The sequence below is a fragment of the Meles meles genome, chromosome 5 (assembly GCF_922984935.1).
Source record: "Meles meles chromosome 5, mMelMel3.1 paternal haplotype, whole genome shotgun sequence".
NCBI lineage: Eukaryota > Metazoa > Chordata > Mammalia > Carnivora > Mustelidae > Meles > Meles meles.
In genome coordinates, this window is record NC_060070.1 from 137,929,924 (window position 1) to 137,957,017 (window position 27,094).

Genomic DNA, 27,094 nt, shown 5'->3' on the forward strand with positions numbered 1-27,094 from the left:
CCACAGCCCCACTCTATCCACAAGAACATATAAGGTCAAGGCCGTGCCCCTCCAGGCTGTAACAGATCCCAGGTCACACTTTTTATTCGAGCCCTTGCCTAACGGTCTGCCTAGACCTCCAAATTTTCAGTGGGGCTTCCTTCAAATGGGACGCCTCTGGGAGCCGGGAGGGGGGCACCCAGTGGGAGTTACAGGTATCCTTTCGATAGTGACTCGATTGGGAGGGGTTAATAAGCAGGGGAGCGGTAACGGAGCAGGGCGGAGGTGGAAAACAGAAAGCCTGTTGTAGGGATTACTGTCAGCTGAGGAGACAAAGGTGTAGGCCTTTGGGAGGTGACAGGATAACCCAGTACGGCAGACCCAGAGAGAGACGGGGCCAGAAAATGGGAGCAGCCAGCAAGCTTTCCCACAGCGGAGTCAAAAGAGAGGTGAGAGGTAGGGGGTAGCAGGGCGGGGTTTAAGGTGCCATGTCGGGGTCCCTGGGTGGCTCAGTGGGTTAAGCCTCTGCCTCTGATCTCAGGGTCCTGGGATCGAGCCCCACATCGGGCTCTCTGCTCAGCAGGGAGCCTGCTTTCCCCTCTCTCTCTGCCTGCCTCTCTGCCTACTTGTGATCTCTGTCAAATAAAGAAATAAAATCTTTTAAAAAAAGGGTGCCATGTCTACGTGGGTCAGGGAAGTGAGCTGTATGCAAGTCCAGTATTAGAGTCACATACGGACTGTGTGAATGAAAAGAGATGATGAGGTCACAGGGGCACACAGTGGGGAGGGAATTTGCAAAGGGGAAAAAGTTGACAGGAAGTTTTTTTAGAAGTCTGGGGGGGCGGGCTGGTGCACGGTGGGAGGAGCAGCAGATAGGAAGCCACTGATGAATTCTGAGAAAAGGACTGATGTATATTACAGTAAGGAAAGGATGCTAATGGAATCCTTGGTATGTCCCGCAGTGTGCAACTTGCTAAATTTGGTATAGGGCGAGCACCTCTAGTTCTCCAAAGACTTTCATCTCCACGTGGGCAGGTCCTGCAGCTCTCACAATGGGTTTGCTCAATAAATACATCCATCAGTCAACAATTCAGCTACTATTAAAACATCTTTCGGTGCTTTTAAAATTCCTAGATCTCACATAAGATTTAAAGATTTTTTATTTATTTAACAAAGAGAGAGAGAGATCACAAGTGGGCAGAGAGGCAGGCAGAGTGAGAGGGGGAAGCAGACTCCTCGCCGAGCAGAGAGCCCGATGTGGGGCTCGATCCCAGGACTGTGAGATCATGACCTGAGCCGAAGGCAGAGGCTTAACCCACTGAACCACCCAGGTGCCCCCTCACCTAAGATTTAAAAAGGAACGTGAGGGACTGAAGATGGAGGGCAACAAATCACTTCCAAGAGAAGACATAATTCAAAGCCGACGTGTCACAGCGAAGAAGGGGGGATTCTTAAAGTCATACATGACAGTGTCCACTCGCTTCAAGACCCTCTATCTTTTTCCCTCCATGTAGCTCAAGAGAATAAGAGGATTTTCAAAGTCCCCCTCAAAAGTGTTTCATGGCACGCACGTTGTTTGCCCACAGCTGACCAGAACACACGGAGCTGTGTTCCGGAATCCAGTTTTCTTATCTGTAGTATAAGCCCCACTTTTTCTTCGCTCAAAACGTTGAAGAGTGCATTTGTTGTCAACACACTTCAGTGAAAAAAAAAAAAAAAGAATTTGTAGAATGGTAGCCTCGATACATAATTTAGAGTTTTAGGGTAGGCACCCGGGGTTCTGAAATTGGGCAAAGCCACAGAAGCTGCTCAGGTATTAGAGATCAGAGAGGCAAGGTCAGCTGAGCTCTGGCCAGGCCTGGGCCTGCATAAAGTGGGCGGGGTCTCGGGGCCATCAAACACAGCTGGGCATACAGGCTGCAGTCCCTCTCCTGGCAGACGGTGGCGACGATGTGCCTCCAGCCCATTAGAAGGGAAGCCTTTGCCTGGGTGGCTCAGTTGGTGAAGTGGCTGCCTTTGGCTCAGGTCCTGATCCCAGGTTGCTGGGATTGAGCCCTGCATCAGGCTCCCCGCTCAGCCGGAAGCCTGCTTCTCCCTCTCCCACTCCCCTTGCTTGTGTTCCCTCTCTCACTGTGTCTCTCTGTGTCAAATAAATAAATAAAATCTTAAAAAAAAAAATGGGGCGGGGGAAGCCTTCCCTGGGCAAGCCACCACCACCAAGGCGCGGAGCCCTACCCCCATTGCAGGACCTGCTTTCCTATGGGGAAGGGCTTGTGGATGGTTCTTAATGAATGCAGGCGGCCTGATTTACTGCCTCCCATCACAGAACCCCACACTGAAGCCTCTTAAGACAAACGGGACAGAAAGTCCATAGGAAACGGCAGCCTCCCCAGAACACCACCACCAACAAACCATGAAATGAAATCAGGCTAAGCTAGATGTGTGCTCACCAGAACTGCTATGTTCATCAGTAAGAGCTTACATTCCACACTTCTCAAGATTATTCTGAATACAGGGCCGGCCGGCCTGGAACTGCGGAGAAGTGCAGAATGACTGGGGGTTTGGTTGCCCTCCAGTTATGTTTCCTGAAGCAGCCAAACCAGATAATCTGGTTTAAAAAAAAAAAAGAAAAAATCTTATAGTGGCTGAATTATAAATCTCTCGGGTGAACAGAAGTCTGACTGTGCTACATTTATAGTGGGCAGAGCGACACAGGGTTTCAAAGATAATTCCTGACTCCAGGATTTTACAATCGAATAATTATCTGGTTTTACTGCCGGAGTAGCTCCAATTAAACAAATAACTGCCAAACATGCGGTACACTTTGCTTTGTCGAGTCATAGCTGAACAACAACAACAAAAAGAATCTATCCTGCAGGAATCCTGGAGATGAAATAGTTTTAAACTCCCTGGGGGACAAAAAGAGCAGTCACACAGGACAGTTCAGGGAGGTGACGGCTGATTCTTTCTTTAATAGCGGTTTAAAGTCACAAGTCCTGGAGCCGGATTGCTATGGTTCAATTAATAGCTCCCCCAGTTTTTAGCTGTGTGGCTTTCGATGAACCACTTAGCCTCTCTGTGCCACAATTTCCACATCTGAAAATGAGTACATAGTAACACCCACCTCATAGAGTTTTTGGAAGGGTTAAATATGACAATCCTGTATTATCACGGTAACTCTTAATATTATTGATCATCCCTTTAATCTCTGCATCATGTCCTCTACTTAAAATGACAAAATCTTCTCCTGGAATAGAGATAATAATAACTCCGTCTGTTATTAGAGAGAGGATAGGCTTTGTAAGTCAAGGACAGTAGATTTCTTCAGCCACTGGTTTATTTTATAGTCACCCCAAGGCGTCAATTTGGCATTTGGCCCATCAGAAAAATCAGTGTTTTTTTTTCTGGTGACAAAAAGCCAATAACATGCGTCAATCACAACCATATATTTACACCACCTGGCAGGGTGTTCAACTCTGGTAAGAGCTCGAAAAGAGAAGGGTTTTTCCCCCATGAATGCCAATCCCAATTTACTTCATCAGTTGCCATGACTTTTTCTCTCCTTAAGAGTAAAATGAAACACGATAACATCACTGATTAAAGTGATCCTAGACTTTGTCACTTCTGTCACTTTCTAGATCAAGGTACTCAGCGTTGATTTCCACCATTTATGCTTTCCAATCATAAACATATGAACATATTTTCTCTTTGTTTTCTCCCTGCAAGGTGGTTATTATGAGACTAAAGGCATTCAGTAATAGGGATAGGAGGGGGAAAGAATCATTGTAGGCTCAGGACTCTCTAGGCTAATCACTGTTCAAAATAAGGGACTGTGGAAATATGGGGTGAACCACTTCAAGAAGGGGAACCTTCCTGCCAGGTAGAAGGATTTGTTGCTGGTTTCATCCTAAAGTCAAAAGTATTAAGAATCTTCAGGATTATTCATTCCTCTGCTCTTTCCTATGGAGAAATCATGGAATAATAATAATAATGGAAAGCTAATAGTACAGAGATAACTGATACCTGTGTCTTCCCATAGTTGTAACCTTTCCACGGAGAACCATAACTCATGCCTTATAATAAAGACTTTTGACATCTTGATTTAGAGCTTTTTCAACGAGATTTATAGCTTTTAAAGAAAAGATTTATCACCGAGGTTAGCCAGTGGCTATTAGCCAGAACCGAGTATTTACAACCTCACATTAAAAAAGGATGGGCCAGAAGCTACATAATTCAGAAAGGAAGCAAAGTGGCTCTCGGCTAGCACAAACCTGACAGGTAACACAAATTGTCAGTCCGAAAGTATAGCCTCCTCGCCAACCATCATTTTAATAATAGCATGCTTGTTTAAAAGCATTAGGTCTCATGTCTATTCTAGAAGTCACATCCAATTCACTGCAATGTGCTTCTAAGTACAGTATGTCTGGAAGCTGCTTGCCTGGATAAATGGGGGAACCTTAAACAAAATAAGGATATTCCAAACAAGTTATAATCCTTTTGCCAAGAGTACACAACAACAAGGGAGCAAAATGCACGGGAGAATAAGGTAGCATGACATTCCGTAAACTACGGGGACAATAAGCTGGCTGGACACTTCAGACCCTCAGCCCATTCAAACACAAATGGAAGTATTTTCAAGAAATGGCAGATACTTATTTGTTCTTACATCCAGTATCATTTAAGGATGTCAGAAGTCTCCACCATCGGCTGTGTAATAGCACTTGGGGCTTTTAATTTCTCCCACCCCAAATCCGTAAGGCAAACTGCTTCTCATACCAAATGCTTAAGGCAAAGGCTGAAAACTGCTGTTAAGAGCCAGTCTGAGACACTCAGCAGTTCTGATTCCTCCCTCGTTACGGCTCTGGGACAGTGGAGGCCAGGCCTGGGGGAGCCCCGGAGACTTGAACTCCCCTTCAAGCTAGACACCCTCCTCCAGTGGCTCCCGGGGCGCCTTTAAAACGAATTCCCAAAACTTTCAGGGGAGAGGGACCCGGGTATGCCGTGAACTCCCGGAGTGAGGCTCAGAGACTGGGTGTCTGCCTGCCTGCCTGCTTGCACGCCAGCCTCGGTGACGGAGACGCATCTCTCCGGGGCACAGAAGTGGTGGTGGCGGTGGGGGTCCCTGCACAGGCGTTGTCACAGTGGGCAACACGCGCACGCGCAAACCTCACGGAAAAGTCGCCCGCTTACCTTATACTTCATCTCGGCGGCGGAGAGTTGAGCCGGTTTCCTACTCTAGTGAAATGGCATGAAGCCCTGGCGAGTCCGGCCCTCCATGGAGTGCACTGCTAGATGAAACTGAGAACCGCCCGGGCCCGAGCGGCTCTGCCAGTTGCAGCGCGCCGAGCTCCTGAGCAGCCTCTGAGCTCACTGTTTTGATTGAGACCGGCAGAGCGCAGACAATATTTGCATACCGCTCGCCATTGGCTGGCGGGCCAAGGTAGCGCGGAGCTCCGCCCACCTCTTAACTTCGGAAAACCCACAAAGCAGCTTGTCCTGTGGTTATTTCTTTTTACACTAGCAGAAAGGGTGGAAAATGAAACAAAGTGGGGAACCCTCTCGAGCTTTACACCCCATTCTCCCCCTCCAAGAAAAAAAAAAAAAAACCGGGAAAAGGAGATTCTTTTTCAGATTAACCTAACTTTGAAAGAAATCGAATTCACAGAGCAGTCTGACAGTCGTGCTTCCTGTGACCTAGCAACTCCTTCATAAACCCATTTCATCTCAAAGCCATTCACCTCCCAATCTCTACATGAAACGAATTCGGGGAACAAAAGGTTTTCTGTCTCTGGGCCCCTTTTTACTAACTACCCCTGCTGATATCGCGCTCTCTCTCTCCCCCCTCCCCTTTTTTGTGGCTGTTTGCTTTTTTTGTTCTTTTCAATGTTCAAAGTCCTTGCGACGTCAGTCTGCAGAGGAACCAGAATACAATTCTCCCTCAGTGAAAAGGAGCTCCCCTAGCACAGGCACCCGGGCTTCCCTGGCCGGCTTCTCACCGGGGCCTCAGAGGGCTGAGTGTCAAGCGCATTCAGCGATCTCCTCTGGCTTTGTGGAGGATAAAGGTTAGATGTGACCTATCCCGAAGAGGCTGGCCAGTGCACGCCCTATACATCATCCCTGCATTGAGCACTGTGTCCTTTGATGGCTGGCATTTCTAGGCCCAGCTTTGAACACTGCAGTGTTTTCCTTCTGACCTCTCTCCTGAAGATGACCCATTAACCCACCAACACTTATTATCGGGGGAACAAAAAATGCCCACTGTTTGATGAGCCTGGTTAAGAAAGACCAGTCTGTCCAGTGAAGCATAGAATCTTTGGCTCAGCCTCATGATTTCTATAGAGAAAGAGATCACCCAGGAGAAGACAGAAAACAGTCACCTTTAGGGACTCTGCAGCAGGATAGAGCTGATAGAGGGGAAAATTCCTTTTCACTGGGTCTCAGGTTTGAGACTCGGTGATTGCAGACAATAGCTGTCCCTGCGTGGGATGGGCTCCAACCAGACTACACGACTGGGATGGAAAAATCGGCTCGTATTTTTTTCCTGACCTAGTTGGATCAGAATCAGTTTGATTCCCCTCCCCCACAAATTCCCAGTGGATTAAAATTTTACTTTTATGATCCAAACAAAAAGAACAGGAGAGCAGCTGTCGTGCAAAAGTGGTTTCCAGATACAGGGTTCATAGTTTTAGATCAGTTTAATATGGCACTGATTCCCTGGATAAGGCAACCCCCCCCTCCCCGCAGCGGTCATAATGAGGTTGACACACCCGTATGGGCCTCAGCTTGAACTTTGCTTTTCCTCATTTAGCCTTGGAGTGAAAATGAGCCTGAGTGATTTTGCAAGGTCTTTCTGAACACAAATTAAGCATGTGGCATATTGCACTGCGAAGGATCTTCCTGACAGTCCCACAGTCTTCTGGGCGAGTCATTAGTTTGCAGGAAATTGTTTCTGGTGTCTGCCTGGATCAGTCAAAGACCTTCTCATCTGTAAGATGAGTCTTGTGGCCTCCAGAAGATCGAGATAACATTCCTTTGGCTTCCTAAGCGGTAAGGCTGAATCGTTTCGTTTGAGGAGTACCATAGAGTAGGTGAACACTATCTCACTCCTTTTCAGGGCTTTCGAACGGTTCCCCAAAGCATTTGCTGGGGCTTTTTGTCATTTTGTTCTCTCGCTAGAAAGTTTAATTCATGCTAAGTGGCCCTCTTGCTTTCCTGTTTCTCTCCTGTTGGGTAAGACACCTTAAATCTACCTGAAGTTCATTTTAGGGCAGTATGGGTTGGCGTTAGTTACCTTGGAGTCGGGTAAACTGTGTTAGAATCTCAACAAATTTTCTTAATGTCTTGATTCCGGTGCCTGAATATAAATTAGAAAAAATAATACTATCTACTTACTGGAATTATGAGTATGAATGAGATAATATGCATATGGGCACTTGGGTGGCTTAGTGGGTTAAGCATCTGCCTTCGGTTCAGGTCATGATCACAGGGTCAGTGGATCGAGTCCTACATCAGGCTCCTTGCTCAGCGGGGAGTCTGCTTCTCCCTCTGCCCCTAGTTGCGCTCTCTGTCTCTCTGACAAATAAATAAAATCTTAAGAAAAAAAATGAGATCATGTGCCTAGAAGTTAATAGTACCCAGTACATAGTAAGATCTTAATTAATATTTGCTTACTAATATTTTGTTATTATTTCATCTTAAACTCATCACATATTATCTTATTGCTAATTATAGAACATTATTATGCTATATAAATATATCAACATTTATTTAATTATATTAATTATAACAGTTATGACTGTTAGACTGCTGTCAATATTTTCAGTATGATAAGCATTCAGTAAAAGGTAGAGGATGGCTTTCTAACTTAGCACAGCTCGACTCAGCACCTCCCAGCTACTGTTTTAGGTGGGGAAGTGATAGCCGCAGCCCAGACACACAAAGTCACAGTCCACTGGGAGAGCGGGACAAGAAGTCAATGAAGATGTAATACAGTTCTGGAGTAATAAATGCCATGAAGAAAAATTAAGCAGGGAAAATTGCTAAAGGAAAACAGATGAGGGTTGGGTGGGGAGGTGTCTCCTTTTAGAGAGTGGTCAGGGAAGCCCCTCTAGAGAGGTAACACCGAAGCAGAAATCTGAATGGCATGAGGGATCCACTCAAAGATCTGGGGAAAGAACATTCCAGAAAGAGGAAAGGGCGTGAGCTTGCTATGTTTAAGACCAGCATGCAAGCCAATGCACATGGAGTCGGGGACCTGGGCTTCGGGTGGAGGAGACCCAGACAGGTTGGTGGTGGCAGCCGGACTCTCTCCTGAGCTCCAGAGGAAGTCATCGACCTGATCTGAGCAGAGAATGGTGTGATCTATTTCTCAGTGTTTTTACCCTTTGTGTAAACACTCAAGGGCAGTCTATTGGTTAAAATATTGAGCTGTGGTCTTAATGCAGCTTACATAATGCAGATAGCTGTTACTTTAACAGTTACCCTGTGCTCACCAACACCCTGGCAGCCCTCAGCCCTGCCACTTGTCTGCTGGCCCGCCAAGGGCTCTATTTCCCCAGACGCTGATACAGGCAGGAGCAAGGGACATGGCACCACGCACCGTTCAGGTGATTTTCCAGCTGCCGCTGGACCCGGGTGTGGATACGGCAAGAAATGAAGAGGATGCCAGAGGGAAGAGATTCTCCTATGTCCGACTTGGGAGGAACCCATGTGGCTGCTGTCTGAGAGTGAAGGGCAAGGTCAGAACATGGGAGGTCAGGAAGCGAGCTCAGGAATCTAGAGCAGTTCCTTGGAAGGGGACACAGCTACTCCGAGGGCTGGCTGCCTTGCACAGGGGCCCGCGATATTGGCTCATAACAGCAATCTCTGCTTTAGGTCCGTCCTCTGTCTCTCTCATCTGATCTTTTCCAGTCCTTCCTTTGTCATTTCCGGCCTGCTTTCTCTCCCTGCTGGAATCTATCTTCCACATCGCTACCTGTTTAATTTCTAGAGTTCAGATTGCCTCACATGGCTACTGGGATTAAGAATCTCTAGGGACCCTTCAACGCCTTTAAAAGCAAAATCTGCCGACTTTGGCGTAGACTATAATTTGAGCCCCTCCTTCCTTTCTGGCCTCTTCCCCCCGCCCCCACCCTCCATCCCACCCTCCAGCCAGACTGGGGGGACTCACCAATTCCAAGACACCCTTGTACTGTCCTGACTTTGCACAGATGGGTTCCTCTGCCTAGCGCGTCCTCCCTTCACACGTCTGCTATCAAGCCGAGCCCCAACACTACCACTTTTGTCCTTCCTCGTCAACAACCCCCACTCTGCCCACCTCCTCCTTTCAGAACTAATTCCTCCCTCCGTTCACTATGCCCCCATTGTTCTCGGAACATGGCCCTCTTATAAGGCTTTTCCACATTGTACCATAATATTGGTTGATCTCCGTGGCCCCAGCTTCAAGGTGCGCTTCAGAGGGACAGAGTGGTATCTCGTTCATCTCTGTGTCCCCTGCAGGCTTCTGCCTCATAGGGACTCATGTGCTTGCTGCGTGAATGGACGAGTAAGAGGTCAGAAGTAACTTCAAAGAATGTCTACTGTCTGGAAGTTCTGTGTGATGCTCAGGAAGGGAATGGAGAAAACTCGAGTTTGAAGGCAGTAGTGTGGCTTACATGGATAAGAAGCGGAGATAAGATGCAACTTTCAGAACCAACTCAAGGCCTCTTTCCGGTTTGGGCTCTTGGGCATGGTTTGGTCTGAAAACTACAGCTTGTGGGCCTCCTGTTTTTGTACGACCGATGAGTTAAGAATAGCTTTTACATTTTAAATGGTTGAAAAAAAATAAAAAGAAGAATATTTTGTGAGATGTGAAATTAACATTTCAGTGCCTATAAATAAAGTTTTATTGGAATACAGGCATCCCCTCCTTTATAGGGTGTCTTCTGAACTATAATGGCAGGCTTGGTTTGTTGTAAGTTGCCCCCCCCCCAATGTATTGTTTGGCCCTCCCCAGGAAATATTTGCTGACCCATAGTCTAGAATATTGCAAAACATATCTATCCCTGAGTTCAGACTCAAATATAGATCCTTCCACATCTACAGAGAAACGATCTAGAAATACCCCTTCCAGGGCCATGTGTTACCATTTCTAGTTTGAAAACAATCTACAAAAACCAAAATTATTTCAAAAAACAATCCAACACAGCAACTTTTCCATTCTGTAAATCTCTAGAAACCTCCCTAAACAAAGACGAGCCACCGAGAGTCTTCCAACTGACCCCTGGCGTACTCAGCCTCGATGGAAACCCTCCCGGCTGCCAGGCCATAGTGCTGCATATCACAAACATGATTTCATTGAATATTTCTCTAATATGACAACCCTAATTTTACAGGTAACAAAATTGGAGACCCAGAGAGGTCACACACCTTGCACAAGGTTCCAGGGGGATGGGTGGGGGTCTGGTGTGGGAAGGCAGGCTCTCTGGCTCCTGAGTCCGTGGGTCCTTGCCATTATGCCTGCTGGCCCCCAACATCCCCTGGGAGTCTTCATTATCTGAGCCCCTACCTGTCAGTCAGTTCAGTAAGGTAGCTTGTCCATCGGAGTGGGACTAAATCCAAATAAAGAGCAAGCTGTCGAGTTGTGACAGCTTGTCGAGCCCCGCTTGTCTAGACCAACTCCCTTAATCATCGTGCCTCTCTAGATCCTGTTTTCCCCCCTGCTTGCACCCGTCTCCTTCATGAGACCTTTCCTTTCCATTGCTGATCTCTTCCCCAGCTATTGTGTCCCTCCCTTCCTCTGCCCTGGGTCAGTGCTTTTCAAAGCTGACCCCCTTCAAAGCAATTATGAATGCTCCGCGGGCCTGGGGTGGGAACCTGGCATTTGTACATTTTTTAAAAGATCTCCCAGATGATTGTGTACACAGTGTTGCATGTATGGCTTGTCATTTAGTGCTTAGGTGTTGCCCTTACTGTTTCTCCTGGGAGGAAGAGCTGATTTTCTGCGATGAGATTTCAAGCAACTTGGGGAAGGATTTATGTAGGCAACTGAGTCTCATGGTACATCTTCCCAGAGCCCTGTGCTTTGTCCATGCTCCCAGCCTGCACTGATATCAACATGGAAAAAATAAGTCACTTTTCAACCAGCAGGGGAAAGGACATCTCTCTCCCCAGGCAACAGCTTTTTTTTTTTTTTTTCCTTATCTGTTGAGCTGGTCAAGTTCTTGGAATGAATGAAAGTCTATTATTAAAGAGATGCTCCAGATATAGTCTCAAACACTTGTTTCTTCATGTGCTGGGAAATGGAGTGTTCATTCACTTTCTCACCTCTAATATTTTGGTGAAAGAGACCCAGGAAGGCCCCCCAATCTTAACCCTTCATGCCCACCCCCTCCCTTAACAATGATTTTATTATTATTATTTTTTAAGTTTTTCTTCCTACCCCCTCCCTTTTAACAATAGTGTCTGAAGGATAAACTCTGTTTTCTGAAAGAGTTGTTAAAAACATTGTCTTACAATATTTGTTTCTGCAGATGGAGGGTGCTGCTTGCTAAAAAGGCTTGTTGACTCATGATCCCCAAATTACTTCTGATTTGTTGCTCTCTGACTTCTTACTCTCACTCAGTGACAAGCCACTGGGGAGGGGTGGGACTCTAAAAGGCAGAGAATAGAAATAATTCCTCTAGGGTTCTCTTTACAACGCGATGTGATGGATTCCACACTGTGACGACTTTACAAGATCTCACCGCCCTGTTTTCCGGAGCCAAGTTTAACAGTGTGTCATTGTGACCTTCCTTCATAAAAAATCAACCGTCCTCTTTCCCCTACCCTGTTTCCCACTGCCTTCTGCCATCTGTCACAGATTCTTCGAGGTGGCTTTTACTTTTCCTGAGGGGGGAGTGCTAAAATGGCGTGCCTTAGACCCCTATCAGTCCTCGATAAACCTATGAAAGAACGTGTGAAATCCTGCATCCCCAACACGCTACTAAAAACCTACATAGACCCCTTGTAAATCACCCCTGGTGATTATGGGTGATACCTGGACGTGATTTTGGAAAAACTGTAATTGTGAAGTTTTTGATGTTTTATATATACATCCGTAATAGTGTTATTATAACTTTGGAATCCTTAATTACTACCTTTCCCCCACAAAGACTAAAAAACAAAACAGATGAAATTATATGTCAAGCAACCTTGCTCAAGTCTAGTAAAATATGATAGGCAAGGATGAGGCTCCATTCTAGCATTTAGGATTTTCTCCACGTGAAGGATTTGGGGAGTTAATTTAGGGCTGAAATGATGAGAAAGATGAACGTGCAAAGGTTTACGTTTCCACTCTTTTTCCATGTTTCCGTTTGGTCACACGGATGACATTCAGTGGAACAAAAGGGCTTTACTGGTAAAATTGTGCAGGCTATGGGCAAGGCTCTCTCCCGTTTTCTCTTGCTGTAAGGTATCCCATTATTTCATGCTTCAGGTTGTCCAAATAAACTATTCATTATGCAGAACTGAAGTCTGTTCTGCTGCTAGAAACGGCAGACCACGGGTCTTTACAAAGGTCAAGGTGATCTGCCACAAACATGTAGACAGAAATCCCATGCCGGAGCCGAAGGTGGATGGCCTGTTCTTCCAGAAGGCACAAGGACATTGCTATGTGATACGTATCTGGTAAGAGAGGACAAACGCACCAAGCTTCCTTCCTGCTCCCTTTTGTTCTTCCTTTATATATTCTCAAGTCCGAATTCTCAAGTCTCTTCCTGTTCTTTCCTTGCATCTGTATCTACGACGTGACGTGATAACGTGACATGATACGCTGTTGCCTCTCTGCTTTGTGCTCCTGTCCTGGCGTAGTAAACAGAGACGCTTAGGGACTGTGAGCCCGACGTGCCTGGATGGGGCCGGGGGTTCTGTTTCCAGTCTATTTCTCCAGACACACTGACCACTAAAATTCACCTTCCGCACCCAGCCTGCAGCCTAGCTCCAGGTGAGGGTGGGCAGGGGGGAGATGTGGAAGTGGAATTCAGTGGAATACAGTGGAAGTGGGGTGGGCAAGAATCAGGGAGCAGGGCGGGGTGGGGACTTAAAACCCCGGATGACCACTTTCCTGGAAGGCACAGGGTAAAGCATTTCTTCAGGGTTTGGGGGTGCATTCCTTCCCAGCCCCCACTGGTCCTGAAAGGGGCCAGCTAACCCAGTCCTCCAAGGAAGGTGGCCTCCTGTCCCTTGCTGCCCTCACCAGCTGGGGCCACTGAGCATCCAGCAGGCCCCGTCCCAAGGCATCGGGCCTGTCTGGCCAGCCCCAGTGGCCGCCAGCTGGCGCTGATGAGAGAGGGGAAGGAATCCGAGTAATGTGGGGGCCTTGGTGGGGGGTGGGGTGGGGGGGGACAACAGTACTGGAGGAATGTGGTGTGGGGACACAGTTCAGCCGGCACTGTTCAAGCCAAGCTTTTGAAGACTTTGATTTCGTTGTAGAAAGCAAACAAACTGCTCCAGCTATCAGCAATCTTTTATTTTGTCTGCAAGAGGAATGCCTCTCCAGCGTGGGCTGGGCACGGGGCGGCGGTGGAGACATGGGCGTCCACCCTTGACTTGCCATGTGGAGTGTGGACGGCGCGTTCCTTTCCGCCCACTGAAGCTGAGAAATGCAGAGCAGCTCTCTTCCTCGAAGAAGAGCCAAGGGGGAGCCCTGCTAATTAATGAGGCTGCCCGAGACCTTGAGGCTCCCTCACTCACATCACAGGGTTTTACGGAGGTTGAGTGTAAGTTTCCATCATTTGCTTACGTCCTGGCACCCTGAGACTTCAATCGAGGGGGCGGAGAAGAGGGGTGTTGTGAAGGGTTTCTAGAACTCTGGTGCCTGTGGTTCTCGTGATTCATGCTCTGACCGGCCTTGGGAGCTTCTGGTCTTCAGAGTTGGCAGAGAGCTGGGGGAAGAACCAAGGCTTCTGTTCATTCTGCCCCTAGAAGATGGGGGCCACGTGTTCCCCCGATCTAGATATCGTCGCCTCGAAATCACTCTTACATCTTCAAAAGCCATCTCCGGTGCCGTTCTGGTCACCAGGAAAACAAATCTCTTTCCTCCTTGCCCACTTAGGGCTGTGCTTCTGCTTCTCCCCTAAGCCCACCCTGGGACTCAGCTTCCCACTCCCCCTTCTCTCATTGTAACCCTGATGTCTCATATCCTGATCTCTACGGGTACATTCAGGCCTTCCTTAATCTAAATAGAGAGCCACAGTTCCTTGTTCAAAAACCCAGAGGCCAGACGTGTTATGGGATTCCGAATATTTCAGATTCAAAAAAACAGACTGACCTATCCCCCAGACTACACAGTTCCCAGTGGGCCTGGGGCCAGCCTCCCGGAGGCAAACTCATTCATATTTCGGAAGGAAGATGTACAAAGACTCACGCCAAGTTGGGTAGAAGAAGAATATGCATTACCTTGGGCCAAGCCAGGTCAGGGTTTGCTGCCAAATGAGTTGTGAAAGAACTCTAGACTTTCATCCTTCATAACAGTGGCTGAGCGAGCAGAGACCACTATCCACCCTAGTTCCTCGGGGCCTTCCCTTGGGCACCACTTCTTCCCCCAGCATCAGGCCAAGTGCTCTCTCTCTAACGCTCCCCGTGACCAGAGGGCCAGAGTGAGCCGTCTGGAGCCTGACCTCCCATGCGGGCCTCGTCTCCTCTGCCTCTGCCGTCCGCTCCGTGGACCACCATTCAGGCCAGCACCTCTCAGGCTTTCAATGGGGATGTACTGGAACTTTCCATTCCCAAATCATTTATAACACACCAGTCCGTTGTGGTGTAGGATACTTAGCAATGTTACTAGAGAAATGGAGTAAAAAAGACGTCCGAAATACAAGCCTTGTCTCTTGTCTTTATTATGGAATCCAGGGATATAAAACAGGCCCCCTCTAATTGCCACTGGGCTGTGAAGGGCTTGCTCTCCACCTCACTCTTGCAGTGGACCTGGGGCGGGACGGTGTGTGGCCTGGTGGGAGGGGCTCTGCTGGTCACATTCGGAGGAGCCCTCCTCTGCCCACGCTGGGGGCTCTCCTGGACCCTTTGCCTTCCCTGGCTTCCAGTGTCTCCAGGCTCTTTTTGCTCTTCCTCGGCCCTTGCCAAGACTTCAGTCTCCTTTCCAGGCATGATTTACACCAGGTTCTGCCCTCAGCCTGTTTTCTTCTGTGCTGTCCCATTATGTATCAATCCTCTCTAGCGATTTCTACTCTCATTCTCGGGTAGATGACAATCGGATCTCCTGACCTGTCTTCTGAGTCCCAAACTCACTTCCTACCACACCCAAATAGTCCAGAAGTACCTCCCTATTCACATATTGTGACAGTTAATTTTATATGTCAACTGGGGTAGGGCACAGTGCCGAGATATTTGGTCAAATACGAGTGTAGACTTTGCTTGAAGCTATGTTGTTGACGAGAACAACATGTAAATCAGTAGACTTTGAGTAAAGCGTGTTATCCTCCACCACACAGGTGGGCCTCATCTAATCAGCTGAAGGTCCCAAGAGACAAAAGTCCCCCTGGGAGAAGGGAATTCTGCTCTAGGCTGCCTTTGAACCTGAGCTGCATCATCAACTCTTCAACTCTTAACTGGATCTATAGCTTCTCAGCCTGCCTTGTAGATTTTGGACTTGTCAGCCTCCACGATCATGTGCCAGTTTCTAAAATCTCTCTCCACACAGATGCATGCACACACTCATGGCCTCTTGGTTCTGTTTCTCTGGAGAACTCTGGTTAACATACATATGAACTTCCCACTGAAACAGTGTCCATTTCTAACTATTCTATTTCTATTTATGATGCTGCTTTTGTCTCAGGTGCCTTATTCAAAAGTTCAGACTGATCTTTTTTTTTTTTCCCCTTTCTTCTTCCCGCATCCATCAGCCATGCCCATCCCAAATCCTCAATATTTATGGCATAAATACCTTTCTTTCAATTCATCTGCTAATGAAGATCCCCAACCACCACTCATGCCTAATCTGTCCATCAAAGGTATCTCCCTGTCCATGCAGATAGGCCCAAGAAGTTGGCATGTGACTCACAGAGTCAACCTGAGATATTCTTTGAGAATTTGTAAATGAAGCTTGGAGACAGAGGACCTCTCTTTCTTTGGATCATAATCTGTTAATGTACATTTGGTAGCAAATATCTTTTCCTCATTGTACAGAGTGTCTATAGCAAGAGAGAGTGAGTCCACATGCAAAAATAAACAAAGATATTTGGATTGGAGGAATGGAGAGAACACTGATGCTGTTGTCTGTGCCTCTGGATCAAGCCACACCTGACGTTTATTTTTGGACAACCCAATTCATAAGGCAATGAACACACTTTTCTGCCTAGTCTATTTAGAGTTGAGCTTCTTTCATTTGCAACTACAGGGTCCTGACTAACCCTCTGCCAGAAAGACTGTACCTTATTCATATGTATCTCCTAAATGTGACACCACATTTAGGATTTTCTTGGTCTATGTGTTGCACTGAATTCCTAGCTTGTCCTTAAGATATCAGCTACATTATAAAATTGTGTGTGAGAGGGGAGGGATAAAAGACAGAAAGGAACATTTTCTGCAGCTTCTATGATGGCAGAAATAGAATAGAGACTTAAGTATGGGGATGTCCCAGCGTGATGGCAGGTGGGGTCATGGTGGCCCAAATGAGGAGCAGATCCACCCTTCCACTGCAAATTCATTGATTGAGAGACGCAGATTTCACAAGAAAAGGAAAAGCCAGACATATTTTTACTATGAAGTGTGGGGTAGCCGTGTTTCGTCTACCTATAGATCCGTATAAATATTTATATTATATCGCCTTTCCAATTAACTTGTACTTGTTAATCACTGCCGAGATTTCACTCGTCCGTCCATCGATGCTTACTAATTGCCCAGCAGAATGCTAGGCACCCTGGGAATTACAGAGATGACTATACCCAGATGCTGCCCTTCCTTCTTAAATACCTATTACGGTAGCAGCCAAGGCGACTTCATGAAGATAAACTCGTGTAGAAAAAAAAAAAAATCACACCGTAAAGTTATGTAAGTTTCTATTTTAAAATCATCTGGTTCTAATTTACTAAATTTAATGCTTTAGAGTCAATGCCAAAGTACTACATTTGATTTATGGAAATACTTTAGCACATTTTTCCATCGTGCTCTTGTACAATGTACTTACCGCCCTTTTGTTATGGTTAGAAAGATTATGGAGCTTAAAAAAAAAAGCCTCTTTATGAGCTTGGTGATATTTTATTATAAAATGCCATAAGACGGAATAAGAAGTCCAGTAAACACTAATACTCACTTAGGAGCATTCCACATGGCTTAGCCTTTTATTTCATTTTTTTTTTTTGTATATGTATATAAATTTAACAGAGAGATCTGGAAAATGGATGTTTAAAAACTTGCACTTTATGCCAAATCACTTCTTTTCAGGGCAAACAAGTACTTTAGGGTGTTGTGTTTTGTATGTGGGGGGGTGGTATTTCAATGGCCGTCATACTCTACTACACCGCTAACAAAATACTAATAATGTCAGTACTGAAGGATACAGAATGTCACAGACTCAGACTTCTGGAGGGAGCTTACCGAATATACCAGCAAAATGGAATCTAAGAATATGGACACAAACCTGCCAGCAGGGCAGAGGTTTCAGGAGACACGTTACATCCTCCCTCCCTGACATGCCACCAAAGCGGCAAAGGCAGGTCTGTCCCAGGTCCCGGGAATGAGCCGCCTCTACGTGACCTTCTGGGCTCTGGGCTTGACCCGCTCACTTAACCAGTTCACTTGGTCACAGAAAAATCCAGACTTTGTGTCAGCCTTTTCGCCGGAGCCTCACGGGCCCCAGACATGCCCACGAAGGCTGCCCTGCATCTTCAAAGTGGAATTTAATGCTTGTGTGTATGCATTTGGCTTCCACGTTACCCAGGCTTTGCTCAGCTTACCAAAAAAATGAAGGTTTTTCACTTCGCACCCACATACAATAAGATGGCTGCCTAGGAATTCCCCGTCTGCCCTGCAGCTTTGCATTTCTTTAAAACAAAGAAACCTCATTTTTCTCCGACAGAATTTAGTCAACTCTTGTAAAAGAAAAAATGGCAAAGGCCAGGCCATCGAAATGTTTCCTTTTCAGCAGGCAATCTTTATGTCGTGATATGAAGGATGCAGGTGACCCAGTGCCTCAGAAGGACAGGGGACTGTCCAGCACGGCTCAGGGGCCTCGAACTCGGTCCGGGATCTTCTCTCACACTCAGACAAAGCTTGGGCAGCAAAAAGCTATCAAATGTGGCTCTTCCCTGTCTGGCCAGGACTGGTTCTCCACATCCTGTGCCCCTCCCTAGAGCCAGTCTTCCTGAAGTAAAGGGAACACATGGTTTCTCACTCCTTCTGGAATCTTCTCTGGATTGTGTCTCACTTCACCTGTTCAAGCGCATTTATTTCTCCCCGACCCTCAGCTCAAGCCTCACCTCCTCCTTGACATGGACTCTGGGCTCTACTGATGAGTCCTTTTCCCAAATCCTGTGGGATGTTCACAGCCTGGTGTGGACAGTGGATTACGGGGCTGCTGTGTATCGCTTATGTACTGAATTGACCCACAATTCACATACATACACTTTACCATCTTCAGTTGAACTATTCTGTGGTTTGTGGGATGCTCACATCACTAATTCCAGAACATTTCTATCACCTTGAAGAGAAACCCACTCCCCTACAGCAGTCTCGCCATTCCTTGTCCCTCTCTACCCTGGCAACCACGGCCAGCAATCTAATTTCAGTCTGGCAATAGCAAATTATAACGGGCTTCATGCATTTTTTTTTTTCCAGCAGCATTCCAAAAGCTGGCACAAACATGAGATTGCTCATTAAAATTTCTGTATGCATTGGGGCGCCTGGGTGGCTCAGTGGATTAAGCCGCTGCCTTCAGCTCAGGTCATGATCTCGGGGTGCTGGGATCGAGCCCCGCGTCGGGCTCTCTGCTCCGCAGGGAGCCTGCTTCCTCCTCTCTCTCTGCCTGCCTCTCTGCCTACTTGTGATCTCTCTCTCCGTCAAATAAATAAATAAAATCTTAAAAAAAAAAATTTCTGTATGCATTGAAAAGGATCGCTTCGGTTGTGTGAATGCACATACATATTTAATACTTTCGAGGGAATGCAGAGCGATAACAACCAAAAAATGGTAATTGAATACAGGAAGGGAAAGCAAAAGTTGGGGCGGAGGGGAGTGTCTGGTAAGTCGGGGAGGGTTGGGGAGTGAAGGCTTTAGAGAGAGAAGAGAAACACTGTCTTACAGGGACAAGGACATTACTCTTTCGGTATGTACCTTGTAAGGTCTTATCATGGGCCAGATCCAGCCTAGCAAGGACATCCTCTAAACCGTAAGGATCAGGCAGGAGCTAGGAATTTGACCCTCCAAATGAGGAAGGAATCTGATGTTCAGAGAGGTGAATGTCTTCCCCAAGACACACAGCAAGGGTTTAATCAAAGCTTGCTGGTCTCAGATCCCGTGCTCTGATACTGCCTTATTTCTTTTGAACACTGTGCAGCCATGGATCCTAGAACTGGTCCAAAAAACATACCCTGATGAGGAAATTGTTCTTCCACGGAAAATAGCCAGAAAACAGAGGCAGGTATACGTTTTCCCTGCCTGCACCGGAAAGGGCGTCCGCTGTTCTGTTAGGCTGCCCCGGTGCCCAGTCTCTGCGGCCTCCATGGAAAAGCCACTGGAACTTCTGGCCTTTTGCTTCCCTGAAGCCTCTCTTGTCCAGAAGCAGCTTCTTCCAGACCTCAAGATCAGCTCCCCGGTTGGCACTAAGCCTCCCGAATGCCAGAGCTCCTCTGACCTTCTCCAGCTCTGGTAACTCACTTGGGGGGAGACAGAGGCCCAGTCTTGCCCCCTGGGTGGCCCAGCATGCAGCTGTCCCTGATGGGCAGGTCTCTGAGGACTTGGGTAAGTGTCTTTGCCATCTCTCTTGCCAGCTACCTGCTGTCTTGTCCCCCTGACCATTACCTACTGACGCTCTTCAGGGCTCTGCTTGGTTTTCTGTCCCCAGGCAATGCTCCCTCCACTCACAATGCTTCCATAGCTGCCCATCCCCATGCCGAAGACTCTCCAGTCTTCCGCGTTGGGTAATTTTTTAGGATAACTTGGCTGAGTCACTTTGTCCCGATATTTGGTCAAACATTATTCTGGGTGTTTCTGCGAGGGTGTTTACTTTTGTGGGTGGGGTTCATCTAAACACTTGAAGGCCTGGATACAACAGAAGGTCTACCTTCCCTGAGCAGGAGGGATTTCTGAGGACTGCCTTTGGACTTCATCTGCAGCACTGGTTCTCAGACTGCCTTTGAACTTGAACTCTTTCCTTAGCATCCCCCATCCGATTTTGGCTTAGCCACCCTCCACAAACCCATAAGCCATATCCATCAAATAAATCCCTTTCTATATCTGCACCCATCGTATTGGTTGTGTTTCTCTGGTAGAGCCCTGACGAGTACGGTCCCACAGATTTACACCCCAGTGTGCATCAGTGTTCACAGAAACTCTTCATGGTCACATCAAGTCATGGACACCTGGCTCACTTTCATTCTCAAGAGCTCCCCAGAAGAATAGCTCCACATCCGGCCGTGGTAGCAAGCCAGAAAGCTGGCATCTCCTTGCCCCAGCTGACAACCTATCGCTAGTGCTCATATTTATGCTTCGCATGTATTTTTCAAACAATGAGCATCCCTTTGTACTGTCTGTCCCCAGCTGTACAGCTCAGGCCACTCTCGTCACTCTCTAAGTCTCTGGGCTTTCACTCAGGCCTCCCATGAATCTCTCTTTTAGAACGGCCAATCCAATGGTGTTCATTTGATGCTTAAAGAGTCACCTCCCAATTTTCTCAAGAAAAAGTAATAACACAAAATGAAACAAAACGTAAATCTCCAATGTGACCCATACCATAGCTTCTCGGACTTTCTCATGCATGCCCGTCTCCTGGAGCTCTTGTTAGAATGCGGCTCTGGGGGGCGCCTGGGTGACTCGGTTAAGCGACTGACTCTTGACTTCGGCTCAGGTTATGATCTCAGGGTCCTGAGATCAAGCCTCATATTGGGCTCCATGCTCAGTGGGGAGTCTCTTCCTCCCTCTCCCTCTGCCCCTCCCCCTGCTGTACCTCTCTCTTATTCTCTCTCTCTCAAATTAAATAAAATCTTTAAAGAACTAAAAATAATGCAGCTCTGCTTCCATACCCTGAGTAGGGCCTGGGGAATCTGCGTTCCCAGGAAGCTCCCAGGAAAGATGGAACTGCTGGTCCACAGACCACTCTCTGTGTGTCCACGGCTCAGAGGACACAGCATGGTGGGTTCTCTCCCTCGTGTCTCTCCTGGAACCCAGGTGCTACAGACACTGGCCTTTTCCAGGTCCCCTGTGCCACATGCTGCCTGTCACCGCAAGGCTGACAGCACTTTCCCTCCTGACTCTTGCTCGGTGTCAGGATTCATCTGAAATGTCACTCTGCTTATGGCATGGAGCTCCCTGGTGATATGCTAGCATCGGACACCGCACTTCTCCTACAGATCAACACACTTGTTACTACTTGTTCAAAGTCAAGCTTTCTTACGAGGTCATAGGCATGTGAGGGCAGGAGCCACAGCTGTCTTGTTATTGCCTCACTGGGGTAGGGATTAGAGCTGGGCACCTGGAACCGCATTCATTCATTCATTCATTTTTTTTTTTTTTTTTCCCCACCGAATCACCGAAAGGTCTGTTGGCCATTCAGTGAATATTTATTGAATCCAGTAGCATTAGATTTGATTGTGAGTGACAGAAAAACCCTAGGACAGGTTTAAACAAAGTATAAGTTAATTGTCTTCTCATTTAGCAGCCTGGGATTAGCAGAGGGCTTGATGAGGTCTGCAGGGATTCAGGGTTTCTCCAGCCCACGACGGTGCCTGATGCCATGACCAGCCCCTGCTGGTCTTTCTCCCAAACAGCCATTGTCCTTGGAGGTCGGAAACGATGTCAAGTTGTAAAATTTTGCAAAATGTTGGCTCTGGATAAGAGTTGGAGCCCCACCACAAGCATAGTAGCCAAATCCCAAATTTAATTTGACACTCCACAAAAAGAAGACAATTGTATGTGAGCCTTGCTGGAATTTCCATCTGCCGCCCTTTCTGAGTTTCCTTCTCAAGGTGGCTTCCAGCAATCTCCCTTTTTCCTCAGCACAATTACATGTGTCCTTAACACACCGAGGAGGAAGGCTGCTAGGGCTGAGAGTCATCCTGAACCTACCAAAGAGCCTTTGGCCGCCAGTCTTCTGCTCCCAAGTGTTCAGCTGCCTCCTCCCCAGCATACCGATGTCCACCCAGTAGGGCTCCCTCCTCTCCTAGGTCCCCGAGAGAGACCGGTTAGCCAAGTCCAGTAACACATTTTGACAGTCTTTGTCCCCTGTGGGTGTGTAGGGGAATGCATTGTGACTTTAGCTCTGAGATTCTAGAAGTGGGCACAGCTTACCATCCCCCCACCCCCATTCCTCCAAGCCCTGAAGAGCCTTTCAACTTTACCATTCCTCCACGTTTCCAAGTTCTCATTTGCCAGTCCATTTCATAAGGCCCCAGGCTCAGCCCCCTGGTTAACAACCTTAAAACAGCACTTCTCCCGGGACGGAGAAATAAAACCACACACCTGCAAATTCCTTTCTAACTTTAACTCTGATCTTTAACTGTGAGTCGGTGTGCCCCGTTCTAATTTCTCTAGGTACTGTGTCTGGATCTCCCACCTGTGGAAATGTCTCCAGAAGTTTCCTGCTCTAAGGAGATTTAAGGAGATGATGGGTTATATGGTAGGCATCTCCTTAATTTGGATTTTAAAGGAATAAAGGTGTTTCGTTGTCATGGTGGTTGTTTTGCTAAAATCACCTGCCTTGGCCTGCTTTTCTCTGTTAACGGGATATCTATGATGGGGACATTTCAGGGAGATGCGTGTTAAACAGATAGGGACATTGGCAGAGCCCAGGGTACTTAAATGAGGAGCTCTAATTCAGGCTGTAGGGGAAATAGCTACCTTCCTTGGGAGGAAGTTAGGTCCAGAAGCACTTTCAGCTCTCCTGGTTCTCTCTCCCCTCCCAGGCTAGCAGGCCCCATATTAGCAGCCCGGGTTTGGAGGTGAAAGGGCTGAGGCTGTTTATTTTCTGTAGCCCCTTGCACCCTGACTCTAGGCTTCCCGATTTGTGTCTAGTTCCCTCCCATTCAGTAGGTTCCAGTGATCTGTGAAAGTCCCAAGCCTCGGAGACAGGCATTCACCTCTCCAGGGATTTAGGGAACAGAGCTATGAGGGGAAAAACAACGCAAAACTGGGAATCGGTATGGCCTCATGGAAGAATATGATCCTTTTTTTGGGTGTTTCCACAAAGAAATGACCCTTTGTATTCTAGTTGCCCAGAATCTTCCACTAATTTCTCTGTGGCTCAATTCCAGGGATATGTTAGCCGTGGGCTCTGTACGGCTTCCTGCCTCAACATGAGCCTCTGTATGCATGTGGGGGGGAGGGGCGGGCGGGGGTGCGCGCCCCTGGGCGCTCATGCGCAGGTTCTGCTGCACCATGAACCTGTGCACGTGTGTGAGTGTGCGCATGCGTGCACATGCGCACGTTTGTGCATCTGTTTGTACGAATATGTGTGTTTTTTCTGGCGCGGGTAAAGGGCACAATTCTCCCCTTACCTCCAGCGATCAGTTCACATAATGTCTCTCCCATGCCCTGCGCTTCTGCTCAGCCCCTTGGTTGGAGGCCCTGTTACAGGCTGCATTTTGCTCTCAGGCCTTGAGTGGGAGACTCCTCCGCTACCGTAGTCCCGCCCTTGCTAGATCTTCGGCTCAGGTCTGGCCTGCGAGGCTTGGCAGCCAAGGCCTCTCCAGGGACAACCGGTGTTCTCATTTTCTACCGGCCCGAGCATGTCATGAACTTTCCAGCCCAGTGGCAGCTGAGAATACAGATGAACACAAAAATCAAAAAAGGCCTTTGGAGGCTGTCGGAGAATGCCAATCAAGAACAGGAGCACAAGGTTCCTTTTGAAATAGCTGAACCAGCTCGTGTCTCTACCTCGTGGTAGCTCATTTATCTCTGCTTAATTAGAATGCCTCTGCAAACCTGTGCTAATATAATTCTCTGATGGTCTGCGTAGGCCAGTCTCTGCCTTTAAAGGGAGTGAGACAAATTAACCCATGCACCCAGGTCCTCCCCGAACCTCCTACCTCCCACCCCAGCACACACACACAGACACACACTAAAACATGATTCACAGCAAATTGGCGTTAAAGACCCTGGAAGTTATGGTTGACCTTTTCCCAGGCCTCCTGGAAGCACTCCGTTCCATGGTCAAAGAAATGCTACAGAGAAATAGACATCTTAGTTCCAGGCCACTTACACTGTTTAATTATGCAGAACCTTCTACACATGCAAAGCATTACTATCTTAATATGCAAAGTTGGAAGTGACAAATATTGAAAAGAAAGTCATTCCTAGCCCGGCCAAGTTCTGTTTTCCAAGAAAAAGCTCTGTCTCTCAAGCATATCGTTTATTTTTGTGTGTGACCTGGTTTTGTACTCTGGGTCAACATATCCCCGAAAGAGAGAGAGAGAGAGAGAAGAAAAAGGAGAGAGAGAGAGAATGTGGAGGAAGAGAGAGGGAGGGAGGAAGGCAGGAAGGAAGAAAGAAAAACCAGAAACAGAGATGATAGGAAAACATCCCCCATCCCTCAATTTCAACACAGAAATCATTCTTTTAGAAAACTAGGTTTTAAACTAGTTATTTTTAATGCTTACTGATGGCCACCTAGGAACATTGTCTTTTGGGAAAACAGTAGGAACACAGTAATGTTTGTGTTTATCTCAATCATCCGAGTTCCTTGCAAACAGCTGAGTCCCGAGGAAGCCAAGACATGTTCTTTGAAGAACTTGTAGACAATGATCAGGTTATGGTCAAAGGAAATGCTCTGACTTTAGTCCTAGTAAGTTCCCATTTAATTTTCTATCCAGCCAATGTCCTATTTTGGTTTTGTCACATTCACACATATGCGTGATCGCTCAACTCACAAAAACTTGTCACATCAAACTGAGTTTTAAGTCCTGTTAATAATGATTTGAAAAAAAAAAAAGTCTCACTTTGCAGGATTGTAAAGGAGGAAAAGGTGTAATGAAATCAAACAAAACCTCCCCAGTTACAAGGATCTGGCCTCCTCCACTGAGGTTACAGGGAGTAAGTTCTCTGTAGCTGTTGTGATTTCTGCAGGACAAATTTGATTAGGGTGGATGGCTCATTCTTTACTTTTATGTCCTCCTCCCTGAAAAATCCTAGGCCTCCAGGAAAATCGCTGGAGAATATATGCTCTTTCTTTTCCATGCACAACCCCATGCTCTGGGACGAACACATGTGTTGGTGAGTTACATCGTGAATATTCATGGTAACTTATCTAGAATGTTCAAAATTAGTGTCTACTTTTACACTTTTTTAATGTAAAATTTTGTGATAGGAAACTATGGTATTATTTTAGAATTTAACTCTAAATCTTCTGTGGGAACGTTATAAAAATGATCACCAAAGTCTATTCCTTCTTCTTGAACATCATAGGCAGTGACCCAAGTTTGCTTTGAGTGCATATGCAAACGCAACGTCATCCTGAGGATTGTATGCAAAGAATAAAATAGATCCATCACTCTCCCTTTCAGACAATGATGGTTCGGGCAGTGACATGATGTCATATTGAAGAAACATTGAGGAAGAATTAGATTCATCTGATTATTTTGTAGTGGTATTCATTTTTTGGTGGATTGTCATTTGGAACCACCAGTTAATATCACGGCATCTTCAACCATATATTAACAGCATGGGTTCAAATAGCCAAACTATGGAAAGAGCCTAGATGTCCATCGACAGATGAATGGGTAAAGAAGATGTGGTATATGTATATATGGTGGAATATTACTCAGCCATCAAAAATGAAACCCTGCCATTTGCAACGATGTGGATGGATCTAGAGGGCATTATGCTAAGCAAAATAAGTCAATCAGAGAAAGATAATTATCATATGATCTCACTGATATGTGGAGTTTAAGAAACAAAACAGAGGATCACAGGGGAAGAGAGCAAAAAAAGAAACAAGAAGAAACCAGAGGGGGAGACAAGCCATGAGAGACTCTTAATCATAGGAAACAAACTGAGGGTCGCTGGAGGGGAAAAGGGTGGTGTACTGGGATAACTGGGTGACGGACATTGGGGAGGGTTATGTGTTGTAATGAGCACTGGGTATTATCTAAGACTGATGAATCACAGACCTGAAACAAATAATATATTCTATGTTAATTAATTGAAATTAAATAAAAAAAAAACAAAAAAAACCCCACATGTGATTCAGGTCGTTAGATAAAAAGCAGGATAACCAGTTACAGTTGAATTTCTGATAAACTATAAGCAATTATTTTTTTAGCATAATATATCCCATTTAGTTTGGGGGACATGTTTATATAAGAAAATATTTGGTGTTTATCTGAAATTCAAATGTATCTGGGAGTCCTGTACTTTTATTTCCTAACTATGACAACCTTACATGCACAGAGCCAGTGCTACTGCCAGGAGAGCTATTCGAAACAAGAGGAGAAATCCCACTGGGCCTCAAAGATCGTAGTAACGTCCTGATAGAAGGCGCACACAACATACCTCATTCTTCTTGCCGCACTAAGGCAGAACTTCTTCCCTTCTCCATTTCCTATCCTCTCTGAGAAGCTGAGTGGGTGGAATGTCACTGGCATTAGTGTTATCGTAGAGTTGCTACTTGGGATTATTCCTATCACCAGAGCTTTAACAAGTGGCATTTGGGTTTAACGAACATTTATTGAGCGCGTACAGCTTTGTAGAGCAGTGTGCTAGGCTGAGGCTCTTTTCTCAAGGAGTTTAGAATCCAGAAATGAAGAGTAATGTGTTGACAACTGAAGCTGATTCAAATCAATGTGTGAGAAGATCCAAAGAACGTCCTACAGGGATGAATAAATTCTGTGAGCAGTGGGAGATGAGAGAAGAGTTCATGGAAGAGAGAAGAGTTCATGGTGGGTGAAACTGGGCTGGCAGGGAAGGAGGGTACTTGATGGACAGATATAAGCCA

At 46.6% G+C, this 27,094-nt stretch overlaps 1 protein-coding gene across 2 annotated transcripts in view; it reads right to left on the reverse strand.

The window, feature by feature from the left end:
• The window catches only part of NEDD9 (neural precursor cell expressed, developmentally down-regulated 9), a 185,358-nt gene that overhangs the window by 43,253 nt on the left and 115,011 nt on the right, over nucleotides 1-27,094 (reverse strand). Inside the window, exon 1 of one of the 2 annotated variants that reach the window (XM_046004930.1) lies at nucleotides 5,170-5,345. The exons of the other annotated variant lie outside the window; for it this stretch is intronic. Coding sequence (XP_045860886.1) covers nucleotides 5,170-5,181 — 12 coding nt within the window. The 5' untranslated portion in view covers nucleotides 5,182-5,345. Of the gene's footprint in view, nucleotides 1-5,169; nucleotides 5,346-27,094 lie in introns of those variants that run through there. 2 annotated transcript variants of the gene reach the window in all.